The sequence below is a fragment of the Episyrphus balteatus genome, chromosome 2 (assembly GCF_945859705.1).
Source record: "Episyrphus balteatus chromosome 2, idEpiBalt1.1, whole genome shotgun sequence".
NCBI classification, from domain to species: Eukaryota; Metazoa; Arthropoda; class Insecta; order Diptera; family Syrphidae; genus Episyrphus; species Episyrphus balteatus.
The window spans coordinates 9,831,356-9,851,227 of NC_079135.1; the positions used below are offsets into that span (position 1 = coordinate 9,831,356).

General features: G+C 31.1%; 2 protein-coding genes across 2 annotated transcripts in view; one reads left to right on the forward strand and one right to left on the reverse strand.

Annotated features, from left to right (window-relative positions):
- The window catches only part of LOC129912241 (putative mediator of RNA polymerase II transcription subunit 26), a 55,829-nt gene that overhangs the window by 31,885 nt on the left and 4,072 nt on the right, over positions 1-19,872 (reverse strand). Inside the window, exons 2-3 of the mRNA XM_055990392.1 lie at positions 18,752-19,367; positions 17,829-18,684 (exon numbers count right to left, since the gene is read on the reverse strand). Of these exons, the coding sequence (XP_055846367.1) occupies positions 17,829-18,684; positions 18,752-19,282 (1,387 nt within the window). The 5' untranslated portion in view covers positions 19,283-19,367. The remainder of the gene's footprint in view (positions 1-17,828; positions 18,685-18,751; positions 19,368-19,872) is intronic.
- LOC129912242 (monocarboxylate transporter 14) lies at positions 1,873-7,336 on the forward strand. Its single transcript, XM_055990393.1, has 2 exons — positions 1,873-2,338; positions 2,431-7,336. The coding sequence occupies exon 2, from the start codon at positions 3,768-3,770 to the stop codon at positions 6,120-6,122; it is 2,355 nt and encodes a 784-aa protein (XP_055846368.1). The 5' UTR covers positions 1,873-2,338; positions 2,431-3,767; the 3' UTR covers positions 6,123-7,336.

The window sequence follows — 19,872 nt, forward strand, 5'->3', positions numbered from 1 at the left end:
CCCAAATATGACCAAATGATCTAAAAAGAAGATTAAGAACTTGAATTGCATGTTATATCCCATTATAACTTATGCATACCCTTCTAAATCTTGTACTATAGTTTTGAAAAACAAGTTAAAATATTTTAATATTTAATTAATTTTGATCGGTGTAAAACATTTAAAAATATTTGAACAAATCGTAATCAAATAAAATTAGTCTTTTGCCCCATGCTATTACAATCTAAAAGAATTGATAATATCTATTTGAAAATTTTGTTTGTATTAGTATTATGTATTATAATAAAATATTTCTCCAAATCCAAGTAGAATACATATATTAATTTTATCTGAATTTATTTTAAATTTTTAAATAAAATTCTTTTATAAACAAAATTTCATATGTTGAAAACCCTTTAGAAAAGCAAAAAAGGTTGAGAGCCCCTGGCTTAGTATGTTTGTTAACCTTCAAAATGTACGTCATCAACGTGAAAAAATAAAATGCTCGACTGGGTTGCACGTAGTTGTTCCTATGTTTAAAGTTGCTTGAAATATTAATGCTCTTCAAAAATTCATAACGATTTTTTTTAGTAAATTAAAAAGCAACAAAAAATCTCCTTAAATGGGTTTGACCTCAATAAATCATTAAATTTCTTGTATTATAAAGAATTTTTAAGATTTTTTAAATAAAAATTTGTTCAATTTTCAAAAATTTTTCAAAAAAAAAAATATGGTATGGCATTAAAAACTTCAATGAAATTCATTCATCCGTTTTCAAAAAATTCATTATTCAAAAAAAAAAATTGAACTTTTTTTTAAATAAGTTTAACATACATATGTAAGAGTTACGAAAACGTTTTTGTACAAATATTTTCATTGATATCGGTCGTGTTGCTTAGAAGAATGACTGACATCAAGTAAAACAGTCCAAAATATACTTTTTCTTTGGCTCTATAATTCCGTGTCAAAACCTTAATTATATTTTTCTTCTTAATTCCAATTTAAAAAATATCTTTTTCTTTCTTAAAAATATGTAAATAATTTTACTGCTGAAATGAACTATTTTAGGTACTTTGGATTTGGTGTAGGTAGATGAAAAATTTTATACATTATTAATTCAATAAATAGAATTTACAAATGGGTATTTGCATTCTACCGAATTCCCCAAAAATCACCACATATTTTTTTTCAAAATTCAACAAAATAGGTACCTACCTACTTTTAATCTCTATCTATTAAATAAATTCTTAACCTTACAAGTTTTGTTTGAATAATATTGGCATTGTGTCTCCACATCATAAATAAATCTTGAGTCATAAATTATTTGAGCCACAAGAAGCGCAGTTACAAGAAGCTAATGATAAATATTTATTTAGATAAAATTAAAGGAAAATTCTCCAACAAACCAACAAAAACTATATCTTATCAAATGTAAATAATAATCAAGATTTTTCCATTAAAATTCTTTACAAAATAATATAAAGTCTACTACTTAATCATCCGCTGGGCAATGCAAAAAAAATCTGAATACCTTTTTTTTAACTTTGGCAATTCATTGTCAAAAACACGTTTTTATTATTTTCTGCTCGTCGTCGAAGGGGTAGAACTTCGAATCAGAAAAAGAACTTTTTATATCACACACATCTAATATAAAAACAAATATATGTACGAATACATATATGTATGCATAAAATTTATCTTTGTGTGTTATGAAGAGAAATGAGAAACGGTTAACTTTTTGGGAGAGTCTCCATGTTCATATACACTCCAATATTTATTGTGAAATAAATACAAAAACAATTAAAACACACAACCTTCAAATAAAAAAGCATGAGAATATTATTTTTGTGAGTATAACAGTTTTCTATACTAAATGTTACGTCGTGGTTTTATTTCATTTCATAAAGTCACCACGGGCGAGAGAGTACTTAAAACAAAAATAATACAGAAATTCTTTTCGATTTAAAAGAATTCTATAAACGAAATTTTAACCAAGAACGATTCAAGACTTTTTTTTTGTTGTTAATTTTGTTCATTTCTCTTCACTCTGTATTATTTTTGTTTCCTCAAAAGTCTTTTTTTTTATAATTAATTTCATTTGATTTGGTTTGGTTTAATTGTTGTTGTTGTTGGTTCTTTGCTTTACATAAATGGATTTTTTTCAATCAACTTAAATTCGATTTTTCGCCCACATTTCCTATAATACCACACTTTGCTAAATTTTTTCCCCCGAGTGAAATATAAAAGAAAAAAAAACACAAGTAACGACGACGAAGGCAAAATAGAAAAACAACATACCATAAAATAAATATTTTAAAAAGAAATAAAGAAAAACAACGAGAAGAAAAATTGATTCATCGTATGTATATATTTTCTGAATAAAAACGAAATATATATTTAAAACAAAAATCTAAAAGAAAAAAAACTCTCCATATATTTATAAATATTTAGTGAAAGAGGAAATTTTCCACTTGCTGTTGTGCGCTAGGTGTACTTTGAATTTCCTTGTATTAAAACCAACCAACCACCCCGAGACGACATCGACATACAAAAGTTCGTTATTCGGTTTTTCCAACAAAAAATAACGAGACGAGCCGCGGCAGTTTGGAAAATCGCTGACTTTTTCAATTTATAAAGTATTAAGACTCGATAATTTCTTTAAAAATAAACGTGAAATACAATACAATGAAAGAAATCAAAACAAAGCATTAAACAATTTTTATAATCATTTATCGGGGTTCTTCTAGAGGTAGTCGAGTCACAGCAGTTTGAGGGGAACAAACAACAAAAAAAAGGAGAGTAAAATTCAGTTCTGGCGAGGGTGAGACACGGCAACGGGAGAGTGAGCTTTCAAAAAACAAAAAATTAATAATGTCTATGTCCAACTACTAGTTTATTTCTGTGACACAAATCAAAACAAATGCGATTTTGAGTGTGAATTTGATGAAAATTCAAACACACAAGAAAGAAAGAACTTTTTCCATGTTACGTTTGTATGGCATTTTGATAAAAATGTCACAAATTTGACAGATACAACTGATACCATCGGCCATAAAGGAGTTTTATACCTACAAGCAAGTGGGTTTCTGAAGTTAAAGAGGCAGTAGCTCAACATTAGATCGGCCACTTCAAATTAAGCAGTCCAACGGAATAGTAGTATACCTCTACCTTATATCTCGATGTGGCCAGCTCTCTAACTACATACTACTACCACCACTATTGAGTAATATAAAAGAATTTAATTTAATTCTAAATTACTAGATAACTCTATTATCACTTTAAAAATAATGTCAGTGATAAAAACCAGCCACAACAACAATTACACTGGTCTAACTTCATCTAACAACAACAACACTACAAACGAGGAGAGTCAAGAAGAGGGAATAATCTACAACTACTTTGCAGTAGTAACAACTAAATAATATTATAATAATCGGCGAATCGGAATATCGATAATAAATTATTGTATAGTGCTGGCGGTGATATTTATTTAGTATTAAACGATGAGTGTGCGAAGAATAATTGCCTTCTGAGACTCTGTGCCGCGCCAATTCTTTTTAATTCTTCAATTTAAATTGTACACGCCGATAAACGTGTTTATAATTTATTTTAATTTAAATCCACCTAAACTAGTGTACCTTTTCAACAAACAAACACAAAAAATCCCTATTTCATATCGAATGAACTGTGAATTGTTAAAATAAACATTTATTTTTTTATAAATTATAAACTTAAAAAAAAAATTAAACACAAACATAAATTTAAAAAAAAAAAAAAAACCAGTATAAATGGCTGATTCAAATAACTCAAAAATCGCTTCGCGACTTCGAAAAATTGAAAGGACTGACAGCGAAATCGCCTGCGAGGAGGCGGCACGCCTAACAGCTGATATACAAGAGGGCAATAGCCCAGACGATGATGATGATATTAGCGAATATCAGGATCTTCCGCCACCACCAGACGGTGGATATGGCTGGGTGATATGTTTCGCTTCATTTATGTGCAACATGATAGTCGACGGTATTGCATATACTTTTGGAATATTTTTGGGTGAATTTGTCGTATACTTTGGCGAGGGTAAAGGTAAAGTAGCATGGGTCGGAAGTCTGCTGAGTGGTGTGTACCTTAGTGCAGGTCCTATTGTATCTGCGTTAGCCAATAAATTCGGCTGTCGAGCAGTTTGCATAGCGGGGAGTGTTGTTGCATGTATAGCGTTTGTTTTAAGTACAATGAGTACGTCTGTAAATATGCTTATGTTAACGTATGGTGTTCTGGGTGGATTTGGATTCGGTATGATTTACTTGCCGGCCGTAGTTGCTGTCGGCTATTATTTTGAGACTAAACGGTCGCTGGCGACTGGAATTGCAGTTTGTGGTTCGGGAGTGGGAACATTTGCGTTTGCTCCTTTTGCAACATATCTATTAAAATTATTCGGATGGAAAAATTCACTTTTGATCTTTGCTGGGTTAATTTTGAATTGTGCTGTATTTGGTGCAATGATGCGACCACTCACTTATCCAAAGAAGAAGAAAGTCAAACCTTTAATGCAACGAATGTATGAAGAGAAGCGTTTGCAAATGGAACGTGGTTCAATTGGTGGATCGCATTTTATGGTTCAAATGCCCGATGGTACAATGGAGCGTAAATTAAAAATGCCCATTAATGCCGATCCAGGTGTACATTCTAGTCTCAATTTAGATTTATTAGCATCGCAACAACAAAGTGGTACATTGCATCCTGTATCAACATTGCCCACAATTACCGAAGCCAAAGTTGCAGAAAATCAACATGAACAAAATCAACAAAACTCCCCTGATGGTCAGAGTCAATTAGAGGTCCGTCGAGGACGTCGTCCATATCGTAATTCAGAAACTGATGCCAGCAGCCCATACAACTCAAATGACATGATACGCAATGCTTCACAACCGGCATTCACAATCGACTACCAAAGTTTACCAAAGAACGGTTCGGTACCGTCTTTCGATAGAGTAAGAAAAACTTCTAGCAGTGAACGTTATAAGCCATCGCTGGCAGCCATTCGAGCATCTTCAAGAGGCGATTTAGAAAGCAATGGTGTTGAAAATTATTCATCAAAAATGTCCTTGTCCCAACGCAACGATAGCGGCAAAATGGTAAGACCACTCTCTCGAAAAGATATTTTCTACTCAGGTTCAGTGACAAATCTACCACAATACCAATCACAAAAATCACTAACCAACTACAGAAATTCGGTTCTATCACTAACTAAATATGAGAAGAGCATGCGGGATGTTCGTATGATAGATCCTTTAGCTGAAGCAGAAAAACATCGTGAAGAATATGATCTATGCCCATGCTGTGGAGTACCAGATTCGGTTAAAGCAATTCTCAACACTATGTTAGATGTAAGCCTACTCAAAGATCCTGTTTTTATGCTTATTGGAATTTCAAATGTTTTCGGAATGGCTGGGCTTTATGTTCCATTCGTATATTTAGTTGACGCAGCTATGCTTGATGGAATTGATTCCAATTCGGCCTCATTTTTAATTGCAATCATCGGAATTACAAACACATTTGGCAGAGTTATTTGTGGTTATGTTGCAGATTTTCCGCAAGTCAATTCACTTCTTCTAAATAATATTTGTCTTTTGATAGCCACATTTGCTGTGACAGCAACACCTTTATGTTCATCGTATTCTTCCTACGTAGTTATGTCTATATTCTTTGGAATAGCTATCTCTGGATATATATCCCTAACATCAATTATTCTAGTTGATTTGCTTGGTTTAGAAAGACTCACAAATGCATTCGGTCTACTCATTCTCTTCAGAGGTTTTGCCGCCATCATTGGATCACCTCTAGCCGGGGCAGTATATGATGCAACTGCATCATACGATATATCTTTCTACATGGCTGGAGCTTTCTTTGCCATCTCAACAGTGACTAGTTTTCTAGCGCCATGTTTGAAGAGCTGCACAAGCACTGACGAAATGCCAGTTCATATGGAAGTCCTTACGCCAATTGACGAAGAACAAGCCGAAGATTTAGAGGACGATGATCAACCTATTACAATTGTGCCCAAAATTGTGAAAACCCTACCAAGTCCACAGCAAGAACAACCACCTGGAGTTATGAATAACAAGCAGTCCGAATCAGTTTTATGAGTTCAAGAGAGATTTTAAACTAAATTTATAAATTTAAAAAAAAAATGCCATTTTTTCTTCTTCTTAGCAGCAGGAGCAGCAGCAACAAAGAGCAAAAAAATAAACAGCATAGCTTAGCATACCAAATAAATTTGAATCAACAAATAATAATGAGAGAATGTTAAAAAGAGAACTAAATATATATTATATTATAAAATAAATATACATTTTAGAAAAATAGTTTGTACTCTATTACACGATAAAGTAAATTTAAAATATTTTTTTATTGAATTTTTTTCTTTAAAAAATAAATTGTTATTTTCAATCGATAGCCCTTTTCTTTATTATAATTGCAACAAATTGCTACTCTATTGAAAAAAAAATTAAAATGAAAAAAAAAAAGAGATAAATAAAAGTGTTGAACACGATGATAGTGTGAACAAAAAAAAAATAACAAACAAATTTTGTACATTAAGTAGTTTTTTTTTTTAAATTGTTAATTTTTTTGTATCTTCTTATTATTATTATTAATGTGTATGTCCATTGTTTATTTTTGTAAATCTAGTTTAAGGATTCATTTTAATTCTAGTATTGAATAAACCAAAAAGATAGAAATATCAAAAACAAAAGTCTTTATGTTTAAAAATTTTCTTTTTTTGAAAATACAAATAAAAATTAAATGTGAGAGAAGAAAATTAAGAAAGAATGTAATATAATTTGTATAAGCAACAAGCAAAAAAACGGTATTATATACTCTTACTACAAATTTAAATAAAAAAAAAATCAAATACAAATAATAACTAAAATAAAATAATATTTAACTTATAAAAAAAAGAACCTTATTGGATTGAACAATTATTTAAAAATATGTCAAAACAATTTGAAGGAAAAAAAAATAGTTGTTATTTATTTTTTAATCACACGATTGTAAAAAGTTTAATAAATTGTAATAATAAAAAAAATGCGCGCTGTTACATTATGTCAAACATTCACCTAAATTTTTTTTTAATTTTTGTTTTGTTGATTTAATTATTTTCTTCAAGAGAAAAAACTATTCGTGTTAATCGAAAATAGTATTATTTATAAAGGAAATCAAACCAAAAAATATCAGATAAAAGTACTAAAACGATGTTATTACAAAGAAATTATAGCAATTAAATAAACAAACAAACAAAATGAAAGAGAGAAGGGATATAAAGAAAAGAAAACGCCATAAAAATTAGCAAACAAATAAATGCATTTTGTTTTATTTTCGTTTCAATTTGAATTCATCTACATTAGGAGGGAGGTTGTTTCGATATATGCAGCAGCAAGGTCAAGAAAAATGTTTCTTAAAATCTCTTTGGCATTGTCGTTCCATAACTCAAAACTTAATCAACAAATACTTTATCGATGTAGGTATGTAAAAGTATTGTAGGATAACAATGCGTTGAGTTGTTGGTTGCTAAGGAAAATCTTATCAGATTTGTGGCCAGCGAAATCTTGTTTTCCAATCATTTTATTATTTTATTGATTTTTTTAATGAAAGATTATGTATGTACAAATAAAATAGATTAAAAGTCAACTGATAAAATAGTTGTTTTTAGTGTAACCAAGAATCTGTAATTGAAAGACTGGTCATCGGGGAACATATTTATTTGAAATTCCAAATTGAAGAATAAAATAATAGTTTGGATCAGGAAATAAATACGCCACATTCTAGGATAAATGTTCACTTAAATAAAACATCTACCTGAGGGCGTTATACAGGTTGAATGCATTAGTAACTTTTAACAAAAAGTCAAAATTTTCTTCCAGTAATAGCTTTTTTTTAGAACGGACCTTGCCCTAGGCCCAAATTTGTCAAAATTCATGATACACTTGCCCAAAAATTAATGGAACATTTTGAAATTTTCGAGGTTCTGTTTTAATGTGGGGTAATTCATTATAAATAAATTTGTAACGGTTATTATAAGAACAGATATTCTTCTTTCAAAAACTGTTTAAATTTTCCTGATATCTCTTTTATTGCTCGAGATATCTTAAATTTCATTTAATAAGCCAAAGAGAAACTAAACTTAATCTAAAGTTTAAGTCACTGGTCACAGAATTTTTGCCACAAGAATCAAAATATACTTTTCTGGAGGTTTTCGAATTGCTGAACTCAAATCCGTAATCGGAAAAATTCTATTAGCCTCCGTTCTTGAGATATAACCGTTATAAAAAAAAACCTTTTTTTGCATTTTATAACGGTAATATTTCAAGAACGAAGGCTTATAGAATTTTTCTGATTGTGGATTCGAGTTTAGCAACCCAAAAACCTTCAGAAAGGTATATTTTGATTCTTGTGGCAAAAAAAGTTTGATTTGTTTGGCCAGTGTTGTTTCTGATTCAGAGATCGCTACTTAAATTTTAAATATCTCGGGCAATAAAAGAGATATCGGAAAGATTTAAACATTTTTTGAAAGAATAAAACTAGCTCTTATAGACACAGTTACAAATATATTCATAATGAATTACTCCACATAAAAACAGTACCTCGAAAACAGCCAAAATTACGTTTTTTGACATTTTTAACGGTAATATTTCAAAAACGAAGACCAATCAAATTTTTCTGACTTCAGATTCGGATTCACCACCCCAAAAAATACTAGAAAAGTATATTTTGGTTCTTGTGGCAAAAACCTTGTTGACCAGTGTAATAGGTTTACTGTGATACCATACAATGTTGCGAGGTAATTCACCAATAATTAAATTAGTTGGGAATTTGATAAGAGAGAAGGTGCCTAATAGTTTTCTCTTCATTCATGCAACTTAGCCCTTCGGACTGGGCAGAAAATGTAGCCACTAGGCTTTCATGGGTTCCTCGCGAGAAAAATGTATTTATTTAAGTCAAATTATATTTAAACCTTGTGGCAATTAGGTATTTGATCTATGTTAGTCGATTGGTAAAGTAAGCTGTTTATGTTTTTTTTTTTTAATATTTAAACACCGTATGATAAATCGTATAAGAAAAGCGTTAACGTTTCATAATTCACATGGAAATACGGTTTATGTCTGTTTTCCAAAGGTGAGTTAACTCAGAGTTAGTCAGTCCTTTACATAAACTGAACGATGTAGAGTTATACTAAAATTATTTTACTTCCAGTTTACTACAGTGAACAGTTTTTTCTGCCAATTTTGTCCGAAAAACCAGAATTCAAGAGAGCGAGTTTTTTCCAAGACTTTATAGTGCCACTAAATGAACTAAAAAGATAGTGTGGAGAAGTTTTCTTTATACTCTCTTTATTTCGAAGAAGTTTTTAACCACGTGTAAATTTCTTTTATGTATCATTTTTTGAATATAAGAAGCATGGGGAATGAGTTACCCACTATCAAAAATCATTAAACAAATCTTTCTTTCCCATTTTCGTATTTACTTTTCTTAGAGTAGTGTAATAAGAACTTTAAACCCCATTGGAATTAAGTAGATATAAGATTACGAATACACGACATAGATTTTTAAGTTTCGATTGAGCTAAAATATAACAATGAAATCAATAAAATCATTAACATGATTTAAAATAACTGAATAAACATCCAAACAAGTGTTTCACTTAAACTTAGAACTGGGTGGCATTGTTTGAAACATATTTTTTTAAAACAAACATTATTTTTTGAGCATTCTTATGGCAGGTGAAGACTAGACTTATAGGAGAGCAAATAGGTAAAAATGTTTCTATTTATAGATTTTGAGGTCCATATATGCATGTTTAAATTAACTTTATTTACTTGCTCGGAAACAGAAATGGATTTTGCACTTTTCATTATTTTATTTTGTTTTGATATAACTTTGATATGAAACTAAAAAATGAATAAACTTTCTTGTTGTATATAAATAAAATAAATAACAATTGTGATGTAATCATTCAACTGAAAATGTATACTTTTCATCACATTCCTTAAACTATTCCAAAGTGAATGTGTGCAAAATAGATTTGTAAACATGTTAACATGAAAAATAACATACAAAGTTAAAGTCAATCATATTTCTTTTTTGATGACAGAAAGTTTTCAAGAAGTTGGGAGATATTCAATAAATGTAACATAATTTTCGAAGACATAATACAGCTTCCATAATAACTTCTGTCTTTTATGATAAATTTATTTTTCTACAAATTTGTTATGCATAAATAGAATACAAAGTATATATTCTAAGCGCACCCATTTTAAATGGAAAAATATAGAACGCCTTTGCTGCAGCAGCACATTAATGAAGACTAGATGTAGATTTTATTATGGTTTTATTTTTTTATATGGAGCACATGCACTTCAGAGTCAGATAACTATTTTTGTGTCCATATTAAACAATTAAATGCGATAGCGTTAAGTATTAAGAGAAAATAATTACTTGAACTTGTCTTTGTTTACTTGTCACTTTATCTGTATTTATTCATAAGATACGGAAATAAACACTACAAAATTTTTGAATTTTAACTTTAAAATAATTTACGAGTATTATTTCCTTAGAATTTACAATTTACAGAAACTGTTGAAGAAAACATGGCAGACTATAGAAAACCAATTAAATGTTTGGTTGTTCACATTGAGTTAACTATGAGTGTGGACAATAGGGAAATCGAAAGAAATTGTTGATTTTTGATTAAGATTTTTTTATTTATTGAAAGATGGTATGTATCGCATATCGCCTTTGAATCAGGTATCATTCTAATTTTGAAATAAGAAGTCCCATTTTTAAGTACTTAGCAAATAAAATTCATCAGACAATCGATAAGTATGGTAAAAGCATATTAAGGAGCTCAAACTCCTTTTCAAAATAATAACTTTGCGGGTGCTTTTTATCGTGTTTTTATGAAACCAGGCCTAATGACTTACACCCACAAAAATTCATTTTTGGGAGTTGTCGGAAAGATAGTTTAGAACCGAAGCTTTACAAGGCGCTAGTCGATGTTGAGGGCAATGAGGGCAAAAAGGAGTATGTGCTGTCCTCAAAAAAGAAAACTCAACATCGTCGTATTGAAGAAAACTTCACCATAGACAGCCATAACTTCGAAGTAGTAAAGGACTTCATCATTCATCTACCTAAGCTCCGGTATAACCATAGACCGCTGTTTCTTTGGTTTGAGAAGGCAATTGACCAGCAAAGCCCTCTCTCGAGCAACTAAAGTGTTCCACTCTTATCATCCCAGCTCTGCTATAAGATGCAGAAGCATTGACTTTGGCGAAGGCAAGAAAAAAGTTTTTCGCGCTATTTTGGTTCCGTGTGCATTGATGGTGATTGATGAAGATACAACATCGAACCATACGGGTTGTATACAAGGACACTAACCTAGCTAAGAGAGTAAAGGTGCAGCGCCTGAAATGACTAGGTCATGTGGAGAGCATGGACAACAATACAGCCGCCTTAAGGCGCTGGTCAACCTAAGCAAATTATCGATTCTCAAAATAGAAGCTTTTGGTGTGGTTTCATCGTTTTGTCCGTCTTCTAATAATTGATCGTAATTGTGAATTCAGTTTATTTTGATTGTCATTTTTACATGTTCTTCAGTTGCATGCACAATTTTTGCCGCAACATCACTAGAGTAACCGCATGACTAAAAAATGACCTAATACTCTCATATTTTAGTAATTTCATTTCAATCAACAATAAAAACGTCTCGTTGTCTGATGAATCTACTGCTCAGTCAGTACTCACCAAATAAATAAAGGGGAATATTAGAATTCCCCACATTCATGTTTTTTTTATAATTTAAGTAGCTCGAATGAACAAATTGCGGTAAAAAATTTTTGGTAGTTGAAAGAAATAAATTTAATTGAATTTAATCAACAAAGCATACCGATTTACATCCAAATAAAATTATATATACGTACAAACATTTAACGTTTCGAATAAAAATTATTTGATATATCATTTCTGTGTACTTTTCAGTTGAAAAATCTCATTTACATATTTTCAAATCATATGATCAAATTATTTACCCTTAAACTAATGAAAAACAATAAAAAGATATCAACAAAATAAAAAAAAAATATATCACACTTTCAATCAATTGATTTTACAATAACTACACCCACATTTGAATACAAAATAAAAAAAAGTTTTGCGCACCAATGCATTTCTATAAACCGCTCATCAAAGATGATCGTTTTTTATTAATTTGTTACTGCTGGCTACTGCAACACTGCTGTCAAATAGGTAAGGAGATACCAATCAAGAACAATGAGTAGTTCGAGCTCGTAAAAAATACATTTAGAGGTCAGTTTTAATTATCAAATCCTCCTTTTGTAAACAACAAGTACAACAGCGAATAAATGACGATTCATGTATCAGTCGGTGTATGTGCATTGAAACGTGTATGGAAGATCAATTTATATTTATGAATTGATGATCTTAAATACTACTTGTTTCTTTGAAAATTTCTTACGTACGACAAAATGTATTATGCAATGAGAAATAGGACACAATAGCTGTGTTTTTTTTGGCATTTCTATCCGTATCCGCAGTTGCTGTTACATGCATTACAAAAACAACACGCAGCTGCCGATAGGAATAGAAGCTAAACCAAGCTACGGATAGAATTTTAATTAGGGGTGTAAGTTGACGTTTTCCTTTCTCTTGGTGCGTGCATATAAATTTTTGTTCAGTGTTGATTTTTTTGAAATCTTACTACGGATAGAAATGCCAAAAAAACACACTTGACTGAAACTTTTTAACAATAATCTTCTAAAAAAAATGTTAGGTTTCAGAAATCAAAGACCCTTCCGGTCACACAAATGCATTCTAGTGCACCAGGGAAGCATTTTAAAAAAAATTGTTATTCTTTGCAGATGAGATGATTAATCAATCATAAGTGATGATCCTACATCCTTGAAACCATTGGGTAACCGTGGGGTGGATAAAACTACGGTAAACCCGTATTTTCCTATGTGAAAAAGGCTCTTTCCGGCAATTTTTTCCCTATATTTGGGGTACATAATGTTAAACAATGTACAAAAAGTATGAGTATATTGACTGATGATGTGGTTCAAACTATTTTTATATTAGATAAACTTTTAAAACTGAGCCTTCGGTTAAGTTACCAGAAAAAAAAACGACGAAGTAAAAATTCAAACGTATTTCTTTTCAAAAATGAGTAAATACGAAGTAAAAATTCAAACGTATTTCTTTTCAAAAATGAGTAAATAAACAGAATCCAATTTTTATTAATCTGTAGATAAACAGAAATTTCGAAACTGGGGATTCGAAAATCGGAAAGAAGATTAAATCAAGAAACCAATGCACGTGGATTAGGGTGGTCCACTTTTTTGGTTTTTACATTTCCGTTGTTCCCCACTCAAAAATTGGTTGCATATATGTTTTGTATTACACACGTGAAATTTCAGCTTTTTAGGTGAAGTGTAAGTGGGCGCTCAACAGGCTCAAAGTTTTTGCTCAGATGCTGGTATAGCTGGGTCCTCATGCCTAGTAATTAACTCCTGTTTTGATTTATCAAGTGAATTAAGTTATGATGTGGTAAAGTTTTTCATAAAAAACCAATAGTTAAGTGATATTTTCACAGATAATAATTTTTGTTCATTTAAATTCGTCTGTAAGTATTTTTTGCTTAAAGTTATCAAAACAGAATTAATCAATGAAATACGAGCTAATGACTCAAAATCAAAGAAACGTGAAAATCATTTACTTGGTTGTCGGGAACATGCGTGTTTATCATGTTTAATCCAAATTGCAACCTCAAGCCAAGTCCTAATACGATATAATCAGATATTAAGGGTAAGGTAAGGGTAACAAAGTCTAATATTCCAAAGCTGATGAGCGCCCTCTTCCTTTTAGTTTTGAAGGCTAAAACTTTCAGCATATGTTGGTATTGATGTCTGTAGCAAAATAATGGGTGGGGAACTAATGAATTATATGGTTTATTTTTTTGCCTTATAACGTGGACCACACTAACGTGGATGTGGTTTTATGATTGTTTTGCTCTAAACTGTTTGATCAAAATTAGTTTTTGGCTGAGAATGACGCGTTGCACACTCATCATGAGGCAATCAAACTACGGAATTAGTTCTTGACTTCTTACTCCGTATTAATCTTAAACACAATGCTTCAACAACACAATTTTCTTTAACAGGTTGACCGGTTGTTAAATCATATTCGTGATGTAAAAGCTTAAAAAACGAGTATCCTAATCCTTATGGATATTTGCTTTTACATTTGGGTTGATGGGTTGCAGAAGTTCCAAATGTTTTTCATTGTTTTGAAAAATAAAATTAAAAAATACAAAATAAAGTTTTTTTTTACATGTTAAACATGTAAAAATCCTGTTTTGAGAAAAAATTATCCCGCAAAACGGTAAATTTTATTCATTCTACCCTGTATTTTTAACAAAATAAGATGGAACTATTAAATATACAAGATGTTTATTAGTGTTTCGCTGTTCAGGTTCGAGACGCATTTAATTTTAGGAATGTCTGACGGAGTAGAATGAATGACAGGCTAGATGGTATGAGATACAGGGGATAGTCTTTAGAAAACATGTCCACACAAATTCAGGATACTGCATTAACAAGCACACAGCTTTAGTAACATCATAATCTTTCTTAAATTGATTCTGCTTACACCAAAAGAAAATTAAAATGAAAAAAAAACAGTATTCCAATAGTCAAACAAAATTACAAAATATAAATGATATGTTTAAGTAAACTATAAATAATTAAATGCTTGCACTTTGTCGTCTGAGGCAAAGATTTAAACAAAATTTAACAAAATCTACTGTTTTTAAAAACGAAAATTCGTTAAATAATTATTAATTATAATTAATTTAATTATATTGATGCCACTATATTTGATATTTTGCATTTTTTTCTGTGGCTAAATTGTGACAGATACAAAATGTATTGATGGAAACGAAAATTTATTTTTTTAGTTTGATCTGAGCACAACTCGGTTGAAATACTCGGGCAAATTTTAGCTCCGCTAAATTTCAGAGAGGATTTTGTATGGGAGCTAATTGGATAAGATATTTTTGTTTTAAACTTTAAAAAAAGGAGCTTTAACTTTTCACCATTTTTTACAACATTCATTTATGACTTATATTTCATGTTTAAATCAAAAAACTAAAATAAATTAAGCCCGTATCAATCGCGGTTAATTGCAAAGCCTTTAAACTTAAAAAAACTACTTTTCCTACACTTTTGATATAACGTTTCCAGGATCTATAGCAAAATTAATATTCTTTGCATTATTGAGCTAAAAAAATTGGGAAACATTTCAAATTAAATATCAAAAGTAAGAAATTGAGTCGTCAGTTCTTTCACTTAATCAGAGGTTTTATGATCTCAATATTTACTATTAACCCAGTCAAATAACCTCATTCAAATAACCTCGGAATGAATGTTAGTAGAAATTTTTTTTGCTCAATATCTTCCTTTTGCCATTCTATAACATAACTCAAAAGTCTAAACAAATCTCATGTCCGCTTGTCGCGATTTCAAGGTCAAATCGCGAAATGGAGATTTTCAAAATTAGAAAAAATAGGCTATGGTATTATATACACATTAGGGTGGGTCAAAAAAATCGAAAATTTTTTTTTTGATTTGGTACTCCGAAAAATCGATTGCTAGACCCCTCTAGAATATACACACCAAATATGAGCTCTTTATATTAATGGGAAGGTCCTCCGCTTTGCAATTTTCCATTTTTACATCAAGCTTCTACTAAAAAAAAATAATTTTTTTATTAATTGACTTTTTAGCAAATTTCTTTTCATATTCTTGTAGGAAATTGAACGCTCTACAAAAAAGGCCTTGTACACTTTTTTCGTTTATCTAACCGTTGAATAGATATTTGAGGTCCAAAAATCGAGAAAATCTTTAAAAATTCGTTTTTTGTTCTTAATTTTGTAACAAATTGAAAAATTATAATGATCAAACGCGCAAGACATATTCTTGTTGAAAATTGATTGCTCCACAAAAAAGATCTTATTAACTTTTTTCATTAATCTAACCATTCTTAAGATATTCGAGGTCAAAGTTAAAAAAAAATATAAAAACATTTTATATTTTTAAAAAATTTCTAATTCACTGAAACTTCATTATTTTCAAATTAGCAAGATATATTCTTGTAGGGGCTTAAACGTTCTACAAAAAATTCCTTGGAATGAAATTGATTGCTTTAACCGTTTAGAAGATATTCGTATCCAAATCGCAATGCATACGGGTCATAAGAAAACTATTGAAATCAGTGAGCATTGGTTTGGATACGAATATCTTCTAAACGGTTAAAGCAATCAATTTCATTCCAAGGAATTTTTTGTAGAACGTTTAAGCCCCTACAAGAATATATCTTGCTAATTTGAAAATAATGAAGTTTCAGTGAATTAGAAATTTTTTAAAAATATAAAATGTTTTTATATTTTTTTTTAACTTTGACCTCGAATATCTTTAGAATGGTTAGATTAATGAAAAAAGTTAATAAGATCTTTTTTGTGGAGCAATCAATTTTCAACAAGAATATGTCTTGCGCGTTTGATCATTATAATTTTTCAATTTGTTACAAAATTAAGAACAAAAAACGAATTTTTAAAGATTTTCTCGATTTTTGGACCTCAAATATCTATTCAACGGTTAGATAAACGAAAAAAGTGTACAAGGCCTTTTTTGTAGAGCGTTCAATTTCCTACAAGAATATGAAAAGAAATTTGCTAAAAAGTCAATTAATAAAAAAATTATTTTTTTTTAGTAGAAGCTTGATGTAAAAATGGAAAATTGCAAAGCGGAGGACCTTCCCATTAATATAAAGAGCTCATATTTGGTGTGTATATTCTAGAGGGGTCTAGCAATCGATTTTTCGGAGTACCAATTCAAAAAAAAGAATTTCGATTTTTTTGACCCACCCTAATACACATTATGATACATGATTTCAAGGTATTTTTTAATGCTGATTCCAAAAAATCTAATCAAGGCAATCTGACGTCTCTGAAAAAAGTTATACCTGTTTTTCATCTTTCAACCCATATTATTATAACAGTTGCTAACTTACTACCGAAAAACCCTTAAAAGTAATGGTAGCGGAATCATATTTTGCATGAGGGTTTTCATATCCATTATCATTAAGAATCAAAACAATGCAAAAAAACATTTATATCTATGACAAAATGGTATTTTTTTGAGAAAAGGGGAAATTTTGGGATGTGCACTAAAAAACATCCTGGTACAATCTTGGAATTAGTGCTAATAGACTAATTTTTTTGTTTCTATCTTTGTTTGGATATTCTATAACTTATGTCAAAAATCTAAAAAAATCTATGACCATCCCTGAAAAGTAATGTACCTTATTCATGTTGATCTGACACAAATATCTGAAGAGTAGTTTTTCAATTTTTTTCAAATCTGCACCTTATCTTCAAACCAAGAAAATAAGGACTTGCGGACATGAGATTTTTTTAGATTTTTGAGGGTAGTTAAAGAATATCCAAACAAAGATTAAAATGAAAAAATTAGCCTATTAGCACTTATTCCTAAGATGAACAAGAATCTTCTTTAGTGCATATCCTAAAATTTGCATATCTCTATTTCGCGATTTGACATTGAAATCGCGACAAGCGGACATGAGATTTTTCTAGACTTTTGAGATATGTTATAGAATGGTAAAAGGAAGATATTAAGAAAAAAAAATTTCTACTAACATTCATTCCGATCAAATCAATTTGAATTATTTTTTTGTTTAAAGAAAGAAAATCAATGATCACTTACCACCACTTTGATCCAAGGTTGAAGCATCAATTGGAATAACTTGAGTCTGTATGATATGATGGTGAGGTTGTTGTTCCATTGGTGGAAGCATTGGTTGCATTATAGCACCTCCTTGCATTTGTATAGAGCAATCAGACATGTCGTCTTCTAATTGTTGTATGTGTCCTGGATGAGGTTGCATTTGTTGTTGTTCATCGTAAATGTGCATAACACCCATCTGTTGTTGCAATTCAAGAGTTTGTTGCATTTGTGGATCGTAAATTTGATAATTTGGACTTAGCATGCTTGGTGTTTCTGAAGAAGCCAAGGAAGGAGCATTGTGATTCATATCATCGGGTACAATCATTTCATGATTGACAAACTCCTCAGGATATATCGGGTGGTGCCACATCTGTGGCATCATTCCATCGTTACTTCGTTGATCATCGCTATTTTCATCGAATTGATACTCAGCTGGATGCATCATCGATGGATATATTATACCTGGATGATAATTATAGATTTGAGGGCCAGGGTATACTGATATTGGACTGGCAACATATAACGGATGTCCTGTAGCTTGTTGAGCCTGTGGATGCACCATATGATTTTGTGGCGGTCCACCAAAGTACGTTGGGTACGTGTATTGATAAGCGTACTGCGGATAAGCTGCATTGGCCATTGTTTGCGGATCAACCGATTGAGCGTTTACAATCTCTTGAGGTGCTGGACTTTCCTGCTGTTGTCGTTGTACATAATCGTTGCGACGATTGCTGTTGTTGTTATTATTATTTCTTCCACGTCCTCGGCGAGCACTACGTCCTGGATTGGAAGTGGCCACAGGCAACGGCTGCATTGGTTGCATAACTTGATTAGACTTTTAAAAGAAAGAAATGACAGTTAATTTTGATGTATTTTATTAGAATTGAATTTAAGAAACTTACCTGGTCAGCGATAGCAGGTTGCACTTCACCAGGCATATAATGCTGCGGTCCTCCTGGAATATACGTAGGAACTGGATGAGCTGTCCAGCCGTGTAGATTGACATTGGCAGTTACGTTATTTACGTAAACATTTGGAGGAATGCCTCCTGGGATCATTGTAGGATAGACAGGGCCAGCAACAGGTTGTACACCATGTGCAGGCATATAATGCATTTGGTTGTACACAGGTTGAGCAGCACCTCCATGGTGTGCATAATTATTATTTTGCTGAGAGACTACAGAATTGGGAGCACTAACAATCTGTTGTTGCTGCTGTTGTTGTTGCTGTTGCTGCTGTTGTTGTTGCTGCTGCTGTTGTTGGGAAGCCTGCTGCTGTTGTGTTGTGGATTGTTGTGGTTGGGATGAGGGCTGTTGCTGTTGAGTTTGCTGCATTTGGGCCTGTTGTGGCGGCTGCTGCTGTTGTTGTGGTTGTTGTTGTTGTTGTTGCTGCGGTTGAGGTTGATGATTTACAGGCTGGGTATGCTGTGCCATAGCTAAGCTACTCAATTTTAATTTCGATGGTCCGCAAAATGTAAGTTAGTTTGTACTGAAGCTTGTTGTTCAACATGAGAGTTTACTGAAAACGTTAAATTTTATTATTTTTTATTTCAAAAACCAAAACGTAAAAATCTTATCCGATTAAATCGTGATATTTTTTACAAAAATAAAAGATACGAATTTTTTTCTCTCCTTAAGGTTTTGCTTCAAGGATTCATTAAAAGAAAGTAAACATAGTAAACAGTGATCAGAAATTTAAAAAAGAACTTAAAATTGAGTTTATTATACTTATTAGTCTAATTCTCCAAAAAAATTCCCAGGGAATCGTTTTTGGGAGAAGGGATCTAAAATTCTGGGGAGTTTTGTTATCTGTTTGCTTTTATATTATTCTCACCGGGAGTTCAGAAATAAACAAAAAAAAAATTGCAAACTAAAGACTTCCACACTTGCATTCGTATTCAATTATACCCGTGTTTTATCGGTAACTTAAGCCGTGTTTTTGTAGTAATTCAATACTTAGCTCTGTAAAATTATGCACGATAAACAATAACAAATGATTGCTAGGATTAAAAAACTACTTGTTT

Bases quoted from the DNA above. Each gene is read 5' to 3' on its own strand.
- LOC129912242 (XM_055990393.1), top strand. From the start codon at position 3,768: ATGGCTGATTCAAATAACTCAAAAATCGCTTCGCGACTTCGAAAAATT.